Source organism: Agelaius phoeniceus, chromosome 1, assembly GCF_051311805.1.
Source record: "Agelaius phoeniceus isolate bAgePho1 chromosome 1, bAgePho1.hap1, whole genome shotgun sequence".
Classification (NCBI taxonomy): domain Eukaryota; kingdom Metazoa; phylum Chordata; class Aves; order Passeriformes; family Icteridae; genus Agelaius; species Agelaius phoeniceus.
This window is the reverse complement of record NC_135265.1, coordinates 2597349-2619363: the sequence shown is the minus strand read 5'-3', so window position 1 is coordinate 2619363 and position 22015 is coordinate 2597349. Positions and strand designations below refer to the sequence as shown.

The window sequence follows — 22015 nt, the reverse complement described above, 5'->3', positions numbered from 1 at the left end:
CAATGCTATCAATCAATTTTGGAAGCCTGTTCCATGACCTCAGGTCAATTGCAGTGTTCTCTTGTGGGTCTGTGCCTATAAGCACAGAAAGCTTAAAATTCTCAGCATCCAGGATTCCAACACCTGTACAACCTTTTGCCACAAAACCAGGCATTTTTGGGGCACACACAAGCAGCACACCAGGATTTCTGAGTCTCTTTTCTCCATAGCTCCATTGCTACTCTGCAAACTTCCCACGTCTACTTCCAACTCCCCACCACTGCAAGAGGTTGGGTGATATGGTGTGTGAAAGAGACAAGCAAAAAGCTATGTAGCATCTCCAGACCCCCCAAAAAAGTCAAAATTTCCCATCTCTATACTGCTAGATTAAGAACTAATCTGTCATGTAGCTCACTGATGTTTTTCCAGGGGAGACAGTGGCTGCACCAAGGCTGCTGTGTCAGGAATACCCAGTTTTCCTCTAAGCCACAGGGACTGGTTCTTCCCACCACAAAGTGAGCACTCACCAGTTGCTTCCAGTTTGAAGGTCATCTTCTGGCCTGCAGCCTCACAGATGTATTCCCCAGCATCCTTCTTCTCCAGCTGCTCCACCACCAGGCGCCGGGATTTGCCCAAGGTCTCTATTTTGAATTTCCGAGAGGACACGAGCAGTTTTCCATCCTTGTACCACTTCACTTCAGTTGTGTCCTGTGCTACCTCACACATGAGGGTGGCACTTTCTGTCAGGACAGCCTTCACCTCCTTCTGGACCTTTTCCTGGTTTATAAATGCAGGTTTGGGCTCTAAATGCAGGAAAGGAAAAAAATAATTGTTGATGGGTTAAAATTAGATTAATCTTACAGATTTCTGTGGAGAGGTTTGGAAAATATTTACGTTGTCACTTGCCAAATCCAACTGCCATCACTGAGCAGTGTCTACCCTTCTGTGGGGTGGAGTTGCCACTTGGAAAATTAAGAACTAAGAGCCTAGGAATGGAAAGAACCAAGAGGAGCCTTGACATCAACCCTACAGCTGCAAGTCAGTAGGTAAAAATATATTTAATTCAAACTTTCCCAAAGAACATCTGTTCTGCATATTAGAGGACATAAGCTCTCAAATTCCTTTTACTTAAGATCTCAGAGACAATAAAGCAATTTCTTGGAATATTTCACAGCAAAGGGCATTCATTTAGCACCTGTCAGGAATAGTAAGACATCTCAAAAAACTGAGATCTCAATAACACAACAGCCAAAGAAAAAAAAAGTGCTGTTTAAAATCTGCTGCTGATACTGCAAATGACAAAACATATTCCAGCCTCTAAATCTTCTAAAATGAGATTGCAAGACTAACAAGGAAGGGATTCTGTACTGGCTCTTTGCTTTCAAGAAGTTCAGTGTACAGGAATCACCCTTTGAGATCACAGGAATGGAAGGGATCTGAACATTAATTATTTCTAATATATTTATAACTACTATTAAACCTGCTGAGACAGAGCTTGTACCATGCTAAAGCCAAATATTCCCATTTCAACAAATCCAGGCAACCAAGCACAGAAAATCAGGTGAATCCTGCAGGCTGCAACAAACCCCAACTACTGCAACTGAGTCATGGCAGAGTAGTTATTTCAATTATTGCTGTGTTGGCCTCTACTGAATTCTGACAAAGAATCTTCTCCTACCTGTGACATCAATCTTGAAGGTGAGTTTTTGGCCAGCAGCCTCACAGGTGTACTCCCCTGCATCTTTCTTCTCCACCTGACCCACCACCAGGCGACGCAATTTGCCCTCCGACTCCACCTTGAACTTCTTGCTGGAGGTGATGAGTTTCCCATCCTTGTACCACTTCACCTCTGTTTTCTCCTGGGCCACCTCACAGCTCAGAGTGGCATTTTCTGACAGTGCAGCCTTCACCTCTTTCTGCACCTTCTCCTTGTTTGTAAACACAACTTCTGGCTCTGGAAAGAGAGAAATCCAGATTTACTCCAAAATATGATTTTGCTCAATTCCGTTATTGTGGCTTACAGGTAAGACTGGAAAAAACCCTCTGACATGACAGTCCACATCTAAGTCTAACAGAAGAACATACAAAGGACCTTGTGGTGCTTTTTTGCCTGTTTAGGTACTTTTTACAGCAGTAATCTCTCTATGGTTCATTAGAACATTCTCTGGCAGGACCCAGTCAAGGCAGGACGTGTTTTGGTTTAAGTTAATTGCAAACTATCAAATTTTCAGAGGAAGGAGATGTTCTGTGATGCATTATAGTCCCATAAAATTTATTTTTTTATTCTCAGCAGCTGTTTCTACTTCTTCTTAGATCATTTTGTGAAGTGAGAAAGGTGCTAGACCAGCAATGACATGTCCAGGACCCTGTTATTTGTTCTGAGTGCAACCTTGGGAAAAGCTCAGCTCATCTCACATCCAAATGGTGAAATCCCCTTGTTCTCCAGAAGACACATCAGTCACACCACTTGCAATTGGATTGGGAAGCTGTGAGGGAGCTGGGAAGCTGAATCTATTCTACCTCTTTACTGCCCCAGTAAGGAAATAAACTGGAATGAGTCTCCATCACACCTTCTTTCCTTACTTGCCATTTTCTTGACACCTTAAATACCTTAATACATATCAAGCCCTACTTCCAAAACTCCCTTCAGGCTGAAATGAGCACTTCCAAGGGAAAGAAAAGGAGTGTGGACATTGGGCAGGCTCTCCACCATGACCCTGCACTGAGAATGAGCTGTGGTGCAGATTTGCTCTCATTGTACTAAGATGGGAAGGAGGAGATGCACAATCAGTACCTTCTTTTTTACAGCCCCTTCCCTCCAGTGGTTTCCAAAATTTTTCAGGGATTCAGCTCCCTGTGTTAAGGATTTGAAATGTTTTACAAAGAATACATGAAGAAAACTTGTATTTGTACCCATCCTAGGCCATACAACTATATACTCCAAAAATTTGAAGTGTAACACAAAGAAGACTTATAAAATAATGTTAATTTTTCTAAAGATTCTAGAAATAATACCGATGGGCCAAAGAACCTTCTCCTACCTGTGACATCAATCCTGAAGGTGAGTTTTTGGCCAGCAGCCTCACAGGTGTACTCCCCTGCATCTTTCTTCTCCACCTGACCCACCACCAGGCAACGCAATTTGCCCTCCGACTCCACCTTGAACTTCTTGCTGGAGGTGATGAGTTTCCCATCCTTGTACCACTTCACCTCTGTTTTCTCCTGGGCCACCTCGCAGCTCAGCGTGGCATTTTCTGACAGTGCAGCTTTCACCTCTTTCTGCACCTTCTCCTTGTGGACAAAGGCATCTTCTGCCTCTGCAATTGAAGGTACAAGGGCAGATTTTGAAAATTCACAGATCCCTTCCCAAATGCACACATCACCTTTTCAGTTGTGGTGCTGAAATTAATTTCCCATTCACATTCCCTGCTGCCAGCACCTACTGCATTTTTAACATTTGAATTACATCAAGTGCCAGTGGAGGAGTCATTCTCTGGTAGTCCAAGCCACAGCCTCAAAATTGCTTTAATTTCCACCACTACCTTTCTTCAAAATCTGAAGTAACATATCCCAAAATCCAGCAGCACTAAGGTGGATGAGGTCTCTCAGAATTAGGTTTGCTGTAAGAGCTCAAGCATTAAATTGCCCAACCAACCCAAGATTTGTAGTTTACTTTGCCAACAAAACAAAGACAGTGTTGGGAAACAAACTTTGTGAACCCATTCTGTGTCTGTATCTTTATTTCCTAACTGTTCTCAAGATGTGAAAAAATTATTTTTTTCAAATGAATGAAAATTAGCCAGCCTCAACTGTATTTGCACCATGCCATGGTCAAAAATAAATCTAATGTAGGAACTCTTCAATTTGCTCGAAATTCATTGGGATCCAACTGAAGGATGTCAAGATTAAAAGCTGTCTTGAATATCAAGGTGAAAAGAGCTGGTTTCCTCATTTCCCGCTTCTGAGAACAGTTCTGGCATTTCCATCCAGTTGACAGAGGCCATAATATAAAGGTTTCCTCTATAATAAACTATATTTCAGAAAGGAGCTTTCACAAGAGAATGCCTGTGCTCAGATTTGCTGTGCCCTTTGATTACTCCAGTAATTTCTGCATTCCCAGTTTGCTATCAGTGCACCTCTCCAAGATCCCCAGGGATTTTCCCCAGAGATCTTCACCCTGACCTGAGTTTGGGGCTACAGAAATCCACTGCATGCTCAGTTTCTAAAAAACAAAGACAGATCTAACAGCATGAACACAAATTCATGAGTAAAACAACATCAGTCAAGTGCTGGCTCAGTCACTGCCTGTTGAGATGGAGTTTGACAAGCAATATAACCTTCCCCTCCTTCATTTTTTCAGGATGATAACAGGGATTTCAGTTTTTCAGGGTGTAAAAAAGGGATACAGCACATTCTCTCACCTTTGACATCGATCCTGAAGGTGAGTTTTTGGCCAGCAGCCTCACAGGTGTACTCCCCTGCATCTTTCTTCTCCACCTGACCCACCACCAGGCGACGCAATTTGCCCTCCGACTCCACCTTGAACTTCTTGCTGGAGGTGATGAGTTTCCCATCCTTGTACCACTTCACCTCTGTTTTCTCCTGGGCCACCTCACAGCTCAGCGTGGCATTTTCTGACAGTGCAGCCTTCACCTCTTTCTGCACCTTCTCCTTGTGGACAAAGGCATCTTCTGCCTCTGAAATAGGGAAAATATATAAGATGTAAATATATTTTGTCAAGAAGTTCTTACTTGTATGAGGTGTAGATGCTCTGCAGGACCTTGGACTTGGCAGTGCTGGTTTCACCATTGGGCATGATGATCTTAAAGGTCTTTTCCAACAGAAATAATTCAATATTAAACTCTTGTAAGTAACCCAGCTTTGCAGTTCTATTTATCATATAAATAAAGCAAAGTACCCTCAAAATACAGTCCATGTAATTATCATCCTTCTCTGACTTGTCCTCATGAACACCTTAACCACGCCATTTGTAAATTTTTTTCAATTAATATAAAAATGAATGACTATAAAGATAAAATTCTCTCCTGTGTCTTGATGATATTTCTACTCCCCACATTTGCAATGAGCCAAATACAGCACAATGGCGAGTTGCCACCTCCACTATCACATTATTCAGAAGATTTTACCAGGTATTTTAGATCAAAATTGGGTGTTGCTCAGAAAATACCTTGTAACTCAATCCCAAAGACAGGACAAAGACACAGTTCTCAATATAGAAAAGCACTTGATTAACATTACACAAAAAACTAGCACTTAAAATTTGAAATATGTCACCATGATATTTTATGAAAAATCCCTTCACCAGGATATTTTCTCCTGGGAAGCTGGGAAGCTTCAGCTTCTCTTTGCTTTGCTGCTTTGGAATGTGATTCAGAGAATTGTTTATCCCAGCATGTGAATTGTTTTTACATAATGACCAATCCCAGTCCAGCTGTGTCAGACTCTCTGGTCAGTCATGGGTTTTTATTATTCATTCTTGTTTAGCCTTCTGATGTCTCCTTTCTCTTTCTTTAGTATAGGTTTAGTATATAATAAATATCATATATATAATATCATACATATATAATAACATACATATATAATATCATACATATCATACATATCATATCATAAAATAATAAGTCGGCCTTCTGAGAACATGGAGTCAAATTCTCATCTCTCATCTCGCCCTGGGGACCCACAACACCACAGAAGCATATTTTTATTTCCTAAAAATTCTGTGATTTTCCAGCAAACTGGCTTTCTGACAGGAGGGTGCAGCCATGGGGAAGTCAGGCTCTGCTCCCAGAGAACAAGAGACAGGATGAGAGGAAATGGCCTGAAGCTGAGCTAGGGGAGGGTCAGGTTGGACATCAGCAGGAATTTCATCATGGAAAGGGTGGTCAGGCACTGGAAGGGGCTGTCCAGGGAGGTTTGGAGTCCCCATCCCTGGAGGTGTCCAAGGAACATCTGGAGATGGCACTCAGTGCTCTGGGCTGGGGACAAGGTTGGGCACAGCTGGGACTCGATGGTCTGGGGGGGCTTCTCCAGCCTCAGTGACTCTGTGACCTGGGAGGCTCTCAGGGATGCTGAGCCACTTCCATCCCCTGTGCTGTTGCCTTCCTCTCCCCAGCCACCCCCTGCAGCCTCCTGGGGCCATCCTTGGCTCCTCCTGGATGGCTTCCTCCTGTCTCCATCATGTCTGTGCTCCGAGCAGCAGCAGCTGCCTGGGAGGGTGAGGAAAAGGGGTGAGCTCAGGTCAAGTTCCCCCACTGCTGACAGTGGCACCACATGTGCTCCTGGGCCACATCACAGCCTTGCTATGAATATTGCACAGTCCACAGAAAGAGAGGAGCCCTGCAGGGAGCAACACAGAGCAGGAGTCCAGCTCAGGGGCTCTGAATTTGAGCTCCTCTGTTTATATTGGCTGTAGGAGGGGTGTGAGGAGATGCTGTCGTCATTTAGAAGGCACATGGTCTGTGCTGGGTGATGCAAAGCTCCTCAAAGGTACATATCAGCAGCATTTTGACATCTGAAAGGGCTCCAGCACACACCAAGCTTTGCATTTAAAACTGATTGCAAAAATATTAATACTTAAACTCCCATCTACAACTCTGAGTGTGAATATGCAGAGTGTATTCAAAATAAGTTATAAAACAAGTCTGTGTCAATGAGGGCTGTATTTAAAATGTCAGGTTAGCAGAGCAGGAATATTCCAGGCTGATCTCACTTGTCCTTTACATTCTTGACCTTTCATATAAACCATTTTTACACTGATAGGAAGTGTGACTAAAACTTTTAATCAGCTTCCAAAGTGATTTACACCAGTTAATAATTTCTTTTAGAAACTTATTTTAAATTTAAACAACTATTCAGTGAAGATGACATTTCCAACCTTAAGTGAAACTGGTCAGTGGAAATGAGGAAAAATATTTTCAGGACATGAAAGTTTGACTGATTTAAAATATGGATTTCACCGCATACCCTGAATCATGAAATAATGCAATTTCAGAATCAGCTGTTTTTCTACATGTTCAACTCAGTCCCAAGGTGTGCAGCAGCTGATTTTTTTTTTATTAACCCAAAAAATTACAGTGGCATCCCAAACCCCAACACTGAGCATCTAACCTTCAACCTGTCCTTAAATAAGGAAGGCTTTGTGCTACCAGTGGAGCCCTGGAGTACAGCAAGCCTGAAAAGCTTTCCAAGTGCAATGGCAGCAGGATAAATTAAGACCCAGAAATCCACTGCACTCTGGGATAAACCAGTAAGAGGAGGATTTCTGCAGCAGGAGAGCCAACCACTCTGAGTACGCATAATCCCTCCTGACTTTCACACCGGATCATTTTCCAGCCAGGGCTGGACTGGCACGTCGTGTTACAGCTGTTCCCATGAGCAATACAGCAACGGTAGCTAGGGCAGGCTGGTGGCACAGGGCAAGGGGTCACACTACCCTGTGCCACCATGGCAAGAGGGCTGGAAACCTTTCTGGTGCAGACAGCTCCCTCAGAGAGAGAGGTTCGTGTGTAAAGCACTAAATTTCTGATTTCTGACTACGCCTCTGCAGTAATGTATGAATCAGTGCCAGCAGCGAACAGTGAATTTGGTTTATAACAATTTTACCTGGAGAAGCTGTGGCTGCCCCTGGGTCCCTGGAAGTGTTCCAGGCCAGGTTGGATGGGGTTTGGAACAGCCTGGGATGGTGGAAGGTGTCTCTGCCCATGGCAGGGGTGGGAACAAGGTGATTTTTAAGGTCCTTTCCAACCCAAATTACTCTGTGTTTTTATGATGGTCCATCAGTGTCCATATTGAATTTTCTCTGAAAAACACCTCTCAAATCTATACTTAATTATCCTTCCTTCCTTATTATCTTCCAATGAAACTGGCAGCTCCCTCAGCCAAAGACTGAGCTACACAGAGATGAAAAAGAGCCAAAATGCCCCAGCTCACAGCCTGGGTAGCCCACACAGAGTGGAGTCAGTAAATTCCCAACACAGCAGTTCCTCTACACTGCTGATAAAATGTCAAACCTCTGTTTGGTGCTATAAGAAAACAGAGGTGAAAATTGCTTCCCTGTTCTGATCACCTCTGCATACGAGACAAGAATTTTAAAGTTAAAAAAGAGGGATTTGGCTGTAAAGATGGTGGAGTGCTATAAATATTAAAACAAACAAACCCTTTCTTAACATCAAATTCAGAAATGATCACTCAGAATGTAGCTGGTGTCCAGAGCTACCTGGAGCCTGAGATAAAATTCACCAGATATCTTGTAAAATATACTGAGACCAAAGAAATCACAGAATCATTTAGGCTGGAAAAAACTTGGAAGATCACGGAGTCCAACTGTCCCCCCAGCACTGCCACATCCACACAGCTTTTAAACCCTTCCAGGGATGGGGACTCCACCACTTCTCTGAGCAGCCTGCTCCAATGCCTGACAACCCTTTTTTGGTTAAGAATTATTTTTTCTAATGTCAAACCTAAACCTCTGGTGGAACTTGAGACCTTTCTCTCTGCAAAAAAAGAGGAAGGAAAACAGTGATTTTCATGGGAGAATGCCCGTAACAGGAGGAGGAAAACCAGTACTGGTGATAAAACTGGAAGAGATTTTGGAAAACAGTGCCTGCTATTGAGAAATGTATTTGAATATATTGAGAAATCTCGTTCACTTCCTCAGCTGAAGGAGATATAGGGAGGTGAGGAGCTGACATCAGGATATGAACAGGCCAGCTCCATATCTGCTCAGTCCTACACAACCTCACTGAAACAGCAGCTCAGACAGTACTTTAACAGCTTTTCTAATATTCCATCAGAGAAAATGGGGGAAAACACATAGATACAAAGAAAAGCCAATGAAATACAACCCAAAATCTGTCTCCCACCTGTGACATCAATCTTGAAGGTGAGTTTTTGGCCAGCAGCCTCACAGGTGTACTCCCCTGCATCTTTCTTCTCCACCTGACCCACCACCATGCGACGCCATTTGCCCTCCGACTCCACCTTGAACTTCTTGCTGGAGGTGATGAGTTTCCCATCCTTGTACCACTTCACCTCTGTTTTCTCCTGGGCCACCTCGCAGCTCAGAGTGGCATTTTCTGACAGTGCAGCCTTCACCTCTTTCTGCACTTTGTCCTTGTTGATAAATGCGTCTTCTGCTTCTTTTGAGTGGGAGAAGTCATTTTAAAAAAACACATAAGTTGATGCTGTCCAAAGTGACCAAACCCAAATAAACACAACAACTTCCACATCTCTGCTATTTTTTAACGCTCAGGAAGGATGTGGGCCTTTGTCATGCCTGAGGACAACACATCAGCCATTTCTGAGAAAACCAATCCCTTGTCTCAGGATTTCAGCTTCCTCCCATCTCCACAAGAAACCCATTGCTTTGTTCCAGAATGTAATGGATAAATAAACACCAAATCTCATTTGCCTCTGTGACCCTTATGGAAGCCTTGTTCATTCTAGGAGCCCTGTTCTCCTACTTCTTCCAGACTTATTTTTCCTACCTATCCAGGAAACAACCTTACCTTTATCCTTGTAAATGCATGGGATGGGATGGAATGGAAACTTGTCTATCTTTCCATTAGTGGGAAACCAGAAAACACCAAGGGGCACTGAGGGGGATTCATCCCAAGGATGAAGATGTCCAGCTGTCAGCATTAATGTGACAGTGGATGGGGGGTTGATCTCCATCCCTACTCAAAGAAGTTTCAGGCTGCACAGAAATTGGAGCCCAAAGTGCGGTACATTTTTCGGTATTAAGGGACCTTTCTGTGATGAGAATGAACAATCTCCCACCTGTGACATCGATCCTGAAGGTGAGTTTTTGGCCAGCAGCCTCACAGGTGTACTCCCCTGCATCTTTCTTCTCCACCTGACCCACCACCATGCGACGCGATTTGCCCTCCGACTCCACCTTGAACTTCTTGCTGGAGGTGATGAGTTTCCCATCCTTGTACCACTTCACCTCTGTTTTCTCCTGGGCCACCTCGCAGCTCAGAGTGGCATTTTCTGATAGTGCAGCCTTCACCTCTTTCTTCACTTTGTCCTTGTTGATAAATGCATCCTCTGCTTCTGTGGAGTGGGAAAAGTCATTTTAAAATCAAACACATAAGTTGATGCTGTCCAAAGTGACCAAACCCAAATTAAAAACATGACAACTTCCACATCTCTGCTACTTTTTAATGCTCAGACAGGATGTGGGCCTTTGTCATGCTTGAGGACAACACATCAGCCATTTCTGAGAAAAATGATCCCTTGCCTCAGGATTTCAGCTTCCTCCCTTCTCCACAAGAAACCCATTGCTTTGTTCCATCAATTAATGTATAAATAAACACCAAATCTCATTTGCCACGGGGACTCCTATGGAAGCCTTGGTCATTTTAGGAGCCCGGTTTTCCTACTTCTTCCAGACTTATTTTTCCTACATATCCAGGAAACAACCTTACCTTTAAATTGTAAAGGCATGGGATGGGATGGGATGGGATGGAATGGGATAGGATGGAAACTTGTCAATCTTTCCATTAGTGGGAAACACCAAGGGGCACTGAGGGGGATTCATCCCAAGGATGAAGATGTCCAGCTGTCAGCATCAATGTGACAGTGGATGGGGGGGTTGATCTCCATCCCTACTCAAAGAAGTTTCAGGCTGCACAGAAATTGGAGCCCAAAGTGCGGTACATTTTTCGGTATTAAGGGACCTTTCTGTGATGAGAATGAACAATCTCCTACCTGTGACGTTGATCCTGAAGGTGAGTTTTTGGCCAGCAGCCTCACAGGTGTACTCCCCTGCATCTTTCTTCTCCACCTGACCCACCACCAGGCGACGCCATTTGCCCTCCGACTCCACCTTGAACTTCTTGCTGGAGGTGATGAGTTTCCCATCCTTGTACCACTTCACCTCTGTTTTCTCCTGGGCCACCTCACAGCTCAGAGTGGCATTTTCTGACAGTGCAGCCTTCACCTCTTTCTGCACCTTCTCCTTGTTTGTAAACACAACCTCTGTCTCTGTAAGGAAAGCCCAACAGTCACACACAGCTTTTGCAGCTGTTGTCTCTGGGGTTTAATCAAGTTCCTCCCATTTCACTGTACTTGCCCTGACAGGTAATAGCATGATGGGCCACTAGTGCAAGAAAGCACCTTCAACTCTGTCTTGCTAAGAGGTGAATAGGAATGGAAATTTGATGGGAATTCTGGGGTAATGTTAAAAACTCACAGTTTTAGGACACATTTAAATGTAGGACTTAGAGCACCAACTTGCATTGCCTGAAGCCTCCTCCCTCTTCTCTTTTTCTCTCCCTACATCTCTCCAAGATTCCAGTGATTCAGAAGGGAACAGCACCTGTATCCTCATGTCCATGAACCATTATTCTTTCTTTTTTGCCTATTTGGGATAATTCTATTGTTTTCCATCTAATCATGGAATGGTTTGTTGGAAGTGACCTTAAAGATGATCACAATCCCACCCACCTGCCATGGGCAGGTTCCACTAGACAACATTGCTCCAAGCCCCATCCAATGTTTAAGGGATGGGATCTAATCAGAGCTCTTCAAACACCTTCCCCTTCCCCTTTTTCCATCCCTCTGCTATGGCCTCATACTCTTTCCCCCATGGGAGTTTTTCTGCAGACACACCAGCTAATTGTGAGAGGAGAAGGAATTTCCATCCTTTCCTATGATTTTTTTTTTTTTTTTTGTGGTCACAACCAGTCATGGATGCAGAACCATGTGTATAAAACATTATTATGAAAGTTTCCAAAAAAAAATAAAATTTGAGTACAATGGTTGAGATCTGGGTTGAGATCTGAGTTGAGATCTTTCACCGCGGGGAGACTGTGAGATGATCCTCTGGACGCAAGACACCACTCAAAATAGAATTCTCCTTTACCTTTGGAATTCCTGGCACTTTCTCACCTCTGACTTTGACTTGGAATGTTGTTCTGTCGTCCTTTGTCTCGCAGGTGTAGCTGCCTTGGTCTTGCTGTGTCACCTTCTTGACGATGAGCTTGCGTTGTGTCCCCTGGCAGACGATTGTTGTCCTCTGGTCCTGCTTCACCTCAGCCTGATCCTTCCTCCACACCACGGCCCCACCTGCAGCTGACACCTCACACACCAGCTCCAGGCTCTCAGAAGGACTGACTGACACTTCTGGAGTCGTTTTGGGCTTGTTGACAAAAGTAACAGCTTCATCTGGAGTGGAAAAGAGAAAAGGGTTTGTGCCTTGGTGCAGGTTTATCTGCACAAAGTTAGGATACAGTGGGTATTGATCTTTATTCCATTATCACACACTCTTGATGCCTCTCGGACAGATGGTGCAAACCCCTCTGATCTTCAGATAATTGCTCTCAATTACAGTGAAATCCCCTTCATCTGCCCTACATCCTCCCGGATCTTTCAAATCAAACTGAGACGCCCTCAAGTTGCTCACACTTCATTTACCACTCCTTGATTCCAAAGTCAAGCAAGCTCTGGGGGATATGTGTTGAGGTCTGAGGGCATAAACAGCTTTGAAAAGACCAGGGAAGTCTCAGAAAATCTAGTTAGAGGTGTTGAGGAGCCTTTTTAAAATGTTTCTGAGCCCATTCCTGCAGCTCCTTGTTCACAGTATCAATCTTACTGGACTAATTCTTCTCCAGGCCAGGGCACATATGGGATAATCTCATTGATAAAATATTCTCCAAGTTGGGAAAAAGCTCTGAGCAACCCAGTCTAGTGGAAGACATCCCTGCCCATGGCAGGGGGTTGGAAGAAGATGGTTTTTAAGGCCCTTTCCAACCTAAACCAATCCATATTTCTATGAATATAGGAGTCAATAATCTCATATCTTTTGGTTGAAACTGATCTTCCCAGCAGAGAACTCAGAACTGCTCACACAGCTCAGTGGAGGTTCCTGCATGGATAGCTCAGCCCCAACCCTGCTGGCAGCACAGACAGAGGCTGGGCAAACACAGGGTATTTGTCATGCAGGCAGCAACAACACAACATTTTTATCAATTGCAAACTGATAACAGTTGCAATTTTACCGCTTTGCAAAGGCAAAAATCAAAGATTGCCTGTCTTTGAAGGCAATCAAGTGAAGACAGAGAACTTGGCAGGGATGGAACTGGATGAGCTTTGAGCTCCTAACCCAAACCTTTCTAGGATTTAGCAGACACCAGTTTTCTTTGCCTCAGCCATGTGATAGGAGTTACAGGTGAGATTCACCCAACCTGCCCATGGCCAGCAAAAAGTTGATACCAAGTTCAGGAAATCCTCTGTACCTGATACTCAGACAAAAGCACAACCAGAACACTTCTCAAATCCATCTTAGACAGCTCTAATCAGACAGCATAAATCAGATTGCAGAAATTGCCTTCTGAGGGGTCAGGTAGGGCATAGCCTGGTTTCAGACCAGTTTTTCAATAAGTCAGGGACTGGGAATTACACTCCAAGAGAAATTGCATGATGTTGGACTCTCAGAAAAGAACTGCAGGTGAGATGCAGAGTGAGCACCTGAGCAAACACCACTCCCTCCAGCTCACTAAATTCTGCAGCAATCCCTCCAGACAAGTGCTGTCCTAAATTAATCAGCTTCGCTGAGTCTTTAGTTAGCTCATGGACAACACCAAAGCAACCTGGATATTCTGTTACAGGTCACAGGCACTCAGTTGTGACTTCTCTTGAATTGCATTGTACTGCAGACATGCCAGGAGAAGCTTTCAGGAGTGTTTCAATCTTAAATTTAGGACCAGGTTAAAAATTAGGCTCCAGGCACAAGGCAGAAAACCCCATTTAGGATGAAAGTTCCCACAAGCATGCAACTCGAATCAGTTGAATTTCACAGATATTGAATTTCACTGATGAGTTCTTGTGTCACTTTATACTCTGGCTCCATCCTGGGCTGGAATGCAGTGGTGACAAGCATTTCTCTTCTGGGTTTGGCCTGACAGCCACGTGCTTTGTGTGATGGGCACGTGACACATGGAGTCACAGCACCACAGGGAGGGATCCCTGAGATCACAGTGGCCTTTGGGAACAGCAGGAGATGTTTAACTCTCAAAATCAGGAATTAAACTTGTCAAAGGAAACTCTCGCAGCAAGGCTTTGAACCCCTGACTGAGGTGGTCCTAAGGTGATGCACAGGCTGAGCTGAAAGAACAGAGGCCAGATGTGGCTGCCAGCTGTTCAGCCAGCGTTGTGTCTGGGTTGTGCTCCAGCCCTGGAAAAAGCTTGGCTGACTCAAAGAAGGCACAGCATTGTTACATTATTTACCCATACTCTGGGTTTGCACCAGGATCACAACAAGGGTCAGGATCCCAGAGCAAGGGTCAGAACCTCTCCAAGTGTTGTGCAGCCTTGGCCCGAAGTTCTGTCAGTTTGTAAAGTAGGACAAGTCTAAAAAATAAAATCCTGTGTTTCCCACACAGACTCTGATCCCACACTTGCAGTACAAGCTTACCTGAGACTTTTAAATCAAAAGTAAGGGTGTCATCCCCGATTTTGCACGTGTAAGTTCCTTCATCTTCCTTTGTCACAGCCGAAGCCACGAGCTTGTGCAGTTTCCCTTTGTCTTCCATGGTGAATTTCTTGCTGGCTGTGATCTCCTTCCCATCTTTGTACCACCTCACCATGATGTTGGCCTCAGAGGTCTCGGACACAAGCTCAGCCTGTTTCCCAGCAATGGCCTTGACAATTCCTCCAGTTTTCTCTTTGTTCACAAAGTTTGCAAGTGCTGAAACAAAACAGGGACACAGCTCTGGTAAAGAATTCTGTGCACAGCAGTAAAAATGTACATTGACATCTACATTTGGTATTCATGTATCATAAGACAAAATCTATTTATTTAATTATGGATCTAATCACTAGATTTCAAAGCAGAAGCAGACAAATTTCCAACTATAATCCTGATTATCCCATGTCCAAAAAGCAGAGCACATAGAGGGCACAAGAGGCTGAGTCAGGGAGAAGAAGCCCCAGGAAACAGAGCTATTATATTATTAAAAGACATTATTAATATATTATTAAAATATTATTTTAAAGGGAGGTGAGAAAAGAAATAAACTGGAGGTAAAGCCAGGAAGGTTATTCAATCATTATATTGTAACCACCTAACAAATAAATTTACTCTAGAAGAGGTTAAAAAATAACCTAGATAAATTAAATTACCTAAAATTAATAACCTATATGGATATCTCATAGGACTAAAATGAATATAAATTTATTCCTGGAAATTAACTGGGGCATAGAAAATAAACAATAAATCTGGCATCATATTAATGTGGAATGAAATAATTGAGTCACCAATTGCCTCAAAGCAAAAAAATTCAAACCCTACCAATATCGGGATGGGATGGGAAGGGATGGGAAGGGATGGGAAGGGCACTGCTGAGACATTCTTTCCCCAGCACTACTGAAACTCAGTCCACAGGTTCAAAGTTGTGGAGGAAGAAGAGGGAGATGAGTTCATTCATTCACCTTTCCCTTCCCCAGAAAACCAGAGTGCAAAATACAACCAGAGCAGCCTGAAGGAGCTGTCTCAGATGTCCCCTGTCACCACGGGAGGTCATGTGTCAGAGGGTGCCTGGCACTGGAGCTCAGGGCACTGCAGGGACAAATGGCAAGTGCATTTCTGGCTGGTTTGGGCAGGAGGCCCAGGCAGTGACACAGTGGCCATGGCTTGGCACAGTGGCCCCTCAGCAGCCACGTGATGCCCACGTGCCACTCACAGCTGATCTGCTCCTCAGATGATTCCCTGTGGCTGATAAAAGGTGGTGGTGATGGAAGGTAAAATGTTGATACAGCATTTGTGAGGCTCATCCCACAAGGATGGGAGGTACCAAAGGTGATTCACCAGGAATCGAGCTGTAAACAGCAGACTTTAAATCACAGCTTGTCAATGCAGACTGACATCATCATTATCATCATCATCATTATTATTATTGTTGTTATGTTATTTTTATTATGTTTCTATGTTGGTTTATTATGTCATTATTATGTTATTTTTACTATGTTTTATGTTGTTTTATTATGCCATTATTATATTATTTTATTATGTTTTTATGTTGGTTTATTATGTCATTATTATGCTATTTTTATTATGGTTTTATGATGTTTTGTTATGTCATTATCATTATGTTATTTTAAATAATAACATTGATCACACATTTGATAGGCACACCACAGTGAAAGCCACATGGAAACATCCATCAAGTAATTCAAGTAAATGTGGGCAGAACTGTCAGCATGAAAAATGATGCTAAAGAGGCAGAGCAAGAGAGGGAAAAAAAAAAATCAAAATCAAGAGCAGGTGCCAGTTGTAGACAGAAAATGTTGTTGGAGAGTTTTTGTTTTTCCCTCCCTTTTGGTGACAGTCTCACAACAGGCTGGACTGGCCATGGGTTTGTGCTCTGAACCTCAGCAGACATCTGATGATCCATGTGAGAAGCAGTCTGGGGATACACTGGGGGTTTTAGGCAAAACCTGATCCCCTTCAAGGCAGAGACAGCTTTGCTCTAGCTCATAAAATCTTGCACAGACGGGAAGGTTTGCAAGAAGGAGGCTTAATGCTGTTGGTTTCAGGGTAGAGGTAGAGACTGCCGTGAAAGGAAGGACAGCCAAAAGAGAGGGCAGCTGTAAAACAGTGCTGATTCAGGAAATATCAAAATAAAGTGCCACCTTGCTGTTTTTTCTACACATCTGAACACCTTGTAAATAGGATATGCCCTGGAAAGGTCTTTTCTCTTATCCACCACAGTACTGACAGAAAATTAGCAAAAAAATCCTCAAACAAATAGTAAAAGTAAAAAAAAAAAAAAAAAAAAATTTAAAAAAAGCCAAGCAAACAAAAAAAAAACCACAACCAAACAAAAAAACCCCAAATCCCACAATGCCAAGATGATCTTGTACAATCAGAACTGAAGTCTCTCTTCAGTGACTTGTCTGATGTCACACAGCAAGTGTGGGACAGACATGGGATCCTGTGTCATGTCCTGCCCCTGGGGCTGGATTTCTTCATCTCAAGAGCACTTTTCCCTATCTACCACTCAGCCTCACCAAATTACACCAAATCCCCTGGAATATCAAGATGCCAATTGGAGTGAAAGCACAGCTCTCAGCACCTGGCCAGTTGCTGTATTTGCTCCCCAGTTCTGCTGTGGGACACATTATCAAGGCTGGATGATGTTGATGGGCAATTACCCAATTCCCTCTGGAGTCTCCCTTTGTGTCCTTGATGGCTCCACTGGTTTAGGGCAGGAGCATCATCAGTGCAGAGCAGCCCAGGCAGTCACTCACCTTTCACTGAGAGCTGATAAACCATTTTATCCCCTTCACAGACACACTCATAGACTCCAGCATCCTCCTCAGCAGTGCTGCGGATTTTCAGGATGTGCCTCTTCCCCACAGTTTGGAACTCGTATTTTTCACTGGCCTTGAGCTCCTTCCCATCTTTCATCCACTTCACAGTGGCCTCTGTGTCTGAAAGCTCAGCCTGGAGTTTGGCTTCCTCCCTCAGCCGAGCTGAGACTTTTTCTACGTCTTTGGTCTTGTTGGTGAATCTCACTGCAGCTCCTGCCAGGACAAGAGGCTTTGTTATCTCGAGTTATTTCATGATAACTTTTCCCTGATACAGGCTGCTGTAGACTGGGAGGTCTCTGAAGGTGTTAGATCCTGTTCCTGGCCTCACACTCCGTTGGAGCCCTGGCTGCTGAGAATTTCAGATTTCTGTGCTGCCAGGCACTGACCCCCAAGAGAACACTGCACTGACCTGAGGCCATGGAGAAGCTTCCAAAATGGAATGACAGAACTGGGATTGTGGGTGTGGAGTTTGAATAGAAGTGTGTGATATCACAGGGTGGGAAACTCAGAGTTTAAGGGTTTAGAATACAGGAATGGATATAAAGCAAGATGGAGGTTTTGGGGTGGAGGCTGATCCTTCTTCTTCCCCTTCTTCTCCATGGGTTTGGGTGGTTTTGTGTAATTGGATAAAAAGTCCCCATTGCAGCCATGGGTGGTTGGTTATTGGGTTAAAAGTAAAAATAATTTCAGTGTCATTTCTTAATTGGACAGTTGATCCTTCAAAGGCCTTGCAGAGAGAGAGATGGGGCTCCATTTTTAGTTTGTTGGAGTGAAGTGCTGCAGAACTCAGGGTTTGTGAGACTGTAACAACACTCATGTCAATACTGTGCATTCTTTCTCAGTTCAGAAAACCTGATCTGTTTTTACTGTCAGAGTTACTAAGAAAAAAAAAAAACCCAACACATTTTTTCTACTGATAAATAATACTCCAAATATGATTCTGCAGAGATCTTCTCCCAAGCCAAAGATCTTCTCCCGAGCCAAAGATATCCTTCCAGAATAAATGATTCATTATGAATTGATTATGTTTTGCCTTGCAATGTGGTAGGTACAGATGTTACTGTCATTTAATAGAGGAAACTTTGGTCTTAAATCAAGCTCCAGCATACTAACTTTATATCCCACACATGATGGACTAAAAAACCTACAAGAAAAGCTTTGTTAGTAATGAATGCTCTTTTACTTTTGAAAGATTATTACAGTCAAAGAGAATGGTCAAAGCTAGAGTTGAAATTACAACTTTAAGGTGAATTAGTGGCAGAGTTGGTGACAGAGTGCACTGAGAGATGGTTGTGAATGACATCAATTTGACAGAAATTCATGAGCTGATGTGAAGCAATCTCATTCAGATAGCACCAGCTGGCCAGATGAGCTCACTCTGAGCTGTGAGGTCATTACCAGGACACACATTAATCCTATGACACAATTTCAGGGGCTTCCCACAGACCAGGGAAAGCCTCCTGCCCCAGTTTTAATCTTCAATTCCCAGCAACCACCCCCTGAGTGGGAGAAGAATGGATGACAATAAATGACAATGACAATAAATACCTCTCACTCTCATCTTGGTGCTGGTCTCAATGTCATTGGCAACAAATTTCACTTCTGCCCCATCATCTTTCCTGGTGACATTTTTTATGACCAGGGTGTGAGTGGTTTGGGTTCTGTTGATGATGTAGGTCTCACTTTGCTGTAGGACTTTGCCATTCAGGTACCAAGTGCCAGAACATGTCTTGGTCAGGTCAACAGTGAACGGGGCATCCCCTCCAGGTGCAACTTCAGCTGTTGTCAGGGGGTTCTTCACAGCCAGGACAGGTTCTAGGGAAGAACAACACACACCTCTGAGAACAACACTGTCATGGAGGATAACTCATCTTAGGAACCAAATTGTCAGGGTAAAACGTGAAAATGAATTAATGCAGCTTTATAAAATTCTCATGCACTGAAAGAAAGGCATGGTTGGTCTAAAGGATTTGTTTCCTTCAGCTGCAGGTAATTGACATCTGGAGTGGTGTTTTTGCAGGTCTAGAAAAACAGGCATATTTAACTGATATTTTTTTAATTCCTAAAATGCATAAAGGCCTAGGCCAGAAACACCTAAGTCCCCTACAAGTGTGTTGTTTATTGAATAGCCAATATTATTCTTAGATTTCAGATGGAGGGACTGCTAGATATCCCTATGAGTCAGTTCTAAATATTCTAGGACAATTCAGGTGTGTTCAGACACCGAGGGACAAGGATGACACAAGCACAACACACAGCATGATCAAAGTTTGTGTGGGTCTTCAATATCTGTTATTTTCTAGTGCAGTGATTCAAAGGAAGAAGAAATCCCCTTGCACCCAATGATTCTATGGGCACATTGGCACCCAGAGATAAAGCAAAACCCCTGGATTTCTCCTAGAAACTCTTAGATTAAAAAGAGACTGGCTAGAACTTGGTTTTCATGATGGTATGATCACCCATGAATATTCTCTAGGTGCAAGATCAGTATCTCATGTCTCTATATTGAAAATTGTACCGTAAGGCCATCTCAATTTTTATTTTCACTGCAGGTGCAGAAGAAGCATTTACAGGTTTAAGGCCCAGAGCAGGGAGCTCTGCCTCTCCCACAGCCTGATGTGGGATATCGGAACATGAACACACCCACAGCTCCGCCACAGAAACCCAGCCGCCCTCACTGGGGTGGGTTTGGGCTTTTTCCTTCTGCCCTTTGCTCAAGGTCAGCAGTTGGCACGAAGCAGGAGAACCAGCAGTGAAGGCAAAGAGGATTTGCTGGGCTATTTCTCCATCCTCAAAGCCACAGGAAATGTTTTCAAAGCACCCAGGTGTCCGACCACCCCGTTTAGTGCCGGTTTCGTGCTCACCGAGGTGCAAGCTCCCAGGGAACTCCAGGTAGGGACTCTGTCCGTAGGCATTGACAGCAGACACTCTGAACTGGTAGTCGGCCTCTTCTGGCAGGTTGCTGACCGTGAGCTCGGGGCTGGGCACGTGGGACTCGTGGCACCTCACCCAGGTGAAGCCGGTGAGTTTCTTGCGCTCCACGATGTAGCCGTCCACCGGGATGGGCCGCTCCATCCTCGGAGGGGACCACGCCAGGGTCACTGAGGTTTCTGTTTTATTTTTCACCACAGGGTCAGCTGGGGGTTGGGTGGGAGGCTTTTTGGGAGCTGTGCAAGGGAAGGAAACAAAACAAAGCAGAGCAGTGAGTTACATCAGAGGGGAAAAGCCAAAATCGCTTACACCGGGCTAAAAGTTCATCTTGCTTAATAAACCTCAATAAAACATTGATGTGAGATGGAAAAGAAAGAGAATGGATGGAAGATGCTTTGAGGCTGTTTTAAACAAAGATCACAGAATCATTATCATTCCAGATCAAGCTCAAACTTTGATGTCCAATACTTGTATTGCACAGCTAAACATATGTGATTTCTACACCGTCACAGACATATTTTATGAAAAATCCTTTCCTTAGGATTTTTTCTCCTCAGAAGCTGAGAGGCCTCAGGAACAAAATGTAAACAATAATTTTCTGCTGCTGTAGAATGCAACAGGTGCATCTGGGATTGGTCTCATAGAGCTGTTTCTAATTAATGGCCAATCACAGCCCAGCTGGCTCAGACTCTGTCCCAGACACAAGCCTTTGTTATCATTCTTTCTTTTTCTATTCTTAGCCAGCCTTCTGATGAAATCCTTTCTTCCATTCTTTTTAGCATAGTTTTAATGTAATATATATCATAAAAAAAATAAATCAGCCTTCTGAAACATGGAGTCAGATCCTCGTCTCTTCCCTCATCCTCAGACCCCTGTGAACACGGTCACACTACACAATGTTAAAACTGTCATTACAATCAGAGAGTCTTCAACAAACATTTTGTAGGTTTAAATCTTCAGTGCTGGATATAGACTCACATTTCTGCTCTTCATAGCTCCTGGGCAAAGCAGACTAACACTCAGCTTCTTATTTTCACTCAGAAGATGGGTAAAACCATCAGCAAAGGTTGTTCAAATATTTTAAATGTTATGGAGAGCCTGGCTAGTTACACAGGCTTGGATGCTCCCTGCAGCCCCTTCATCTGGGTATCTGTCCTGCTCCTGAATTTTGTGCTATCCCCCCCTCAGAAGCCATAACTTTATCTCCTAAAAGTGATATTGTTTGGGATCTTTGTTTTACTAATTTATGCAGAACCAGCTTCTGGGACTGGGGAATTAACTTCAAAAGGAAACAACAAAGATGTGTCCCCACCATGAGAACCTACAATTGAGGAGATGTGCCTATTTTATGGTACCTGAGGCTACAAACATATTCCTGCAGGTATTTGCATAATGAATATTTATTTTCACCCTTTAATTCCTCTTGAACCCTTTAGAGAAGGCTCAAGTCCCATCAGGATTATTCACTATGCGCTGCCACTTATATGGTCAAGAGGAATTACCTGATGTGCTCTGGTTACACCTCTACTGACATGGCCCAGGCTTAATTTCATTTAATTTTGGCTATCTGAAAGGTGTCAGGGTTAAGTCAGTCAACCAGACTCCAGCTGTGATCCCATGAGCAGCACACTCAGGAGCAATTAATCCAGCTTAAAGAAGGTGCGGGAGGGGGGTGAAACAATCACACAGTGGACATACTCAAGAATTCCTGACTGTAGATGGAGTCTGTTGTTGAGTCTAAACTAAAAACTGAGCTCTGGGACAACTGATC

At 43.7% G+C, this 22015-nt stretch overlaps 1 protein-coding gene across 1 annotated transcript in view; it reads right to left on the bottom strand.

The window, feature by feature from the left end:
• OBSCN (obscurin, cytoskeletal calmodulin and titin-interacting RhoGEF) overlaps positions 1–22015 on the bottom strand; it is a 181517-nt gene that overhangs the window by 145124 nt on the left and 14378 nt on the right. The window contains exons 4-15 of the mRNA XM_077184731.1: positions 20178–20480; positions 18862–19128; positions 17251–17526; positions 14417–14689; positions 11893–12168; positions 10711–10986; positions 9778–10053; positions 8862–9137; positions 4401–4676; positions 3021–3296; positions 1658–1933; positions 507–782 (exon numbers count right to left, since the gene is read on the bottom strand). Of these exons, the coding sequence (XP_077040846.1) occupies positions 507–782; positions 1658–1933; positions 3021–3296; positions 4401–4676; positions 8862–9137; positions 9778–10053; positions 10711–10986; positions 11893–12168; positions 14417–14689; positions 17251–17526; positions 18862–19128; positions 20178–20480 (3327 nt within the window). The remainder of the gene's footprint in view (positions 1–506; positions 783–1657; positions 1934–3020; positions 3297–4400; positions 4677–8861; positions 9138–9777; positions 10054–10710; positions 10987–11892; positions 12169–14416; positions 14690–17250; positions 17527–18861; positions 19129–20177; positions 20481–22015) is intronic.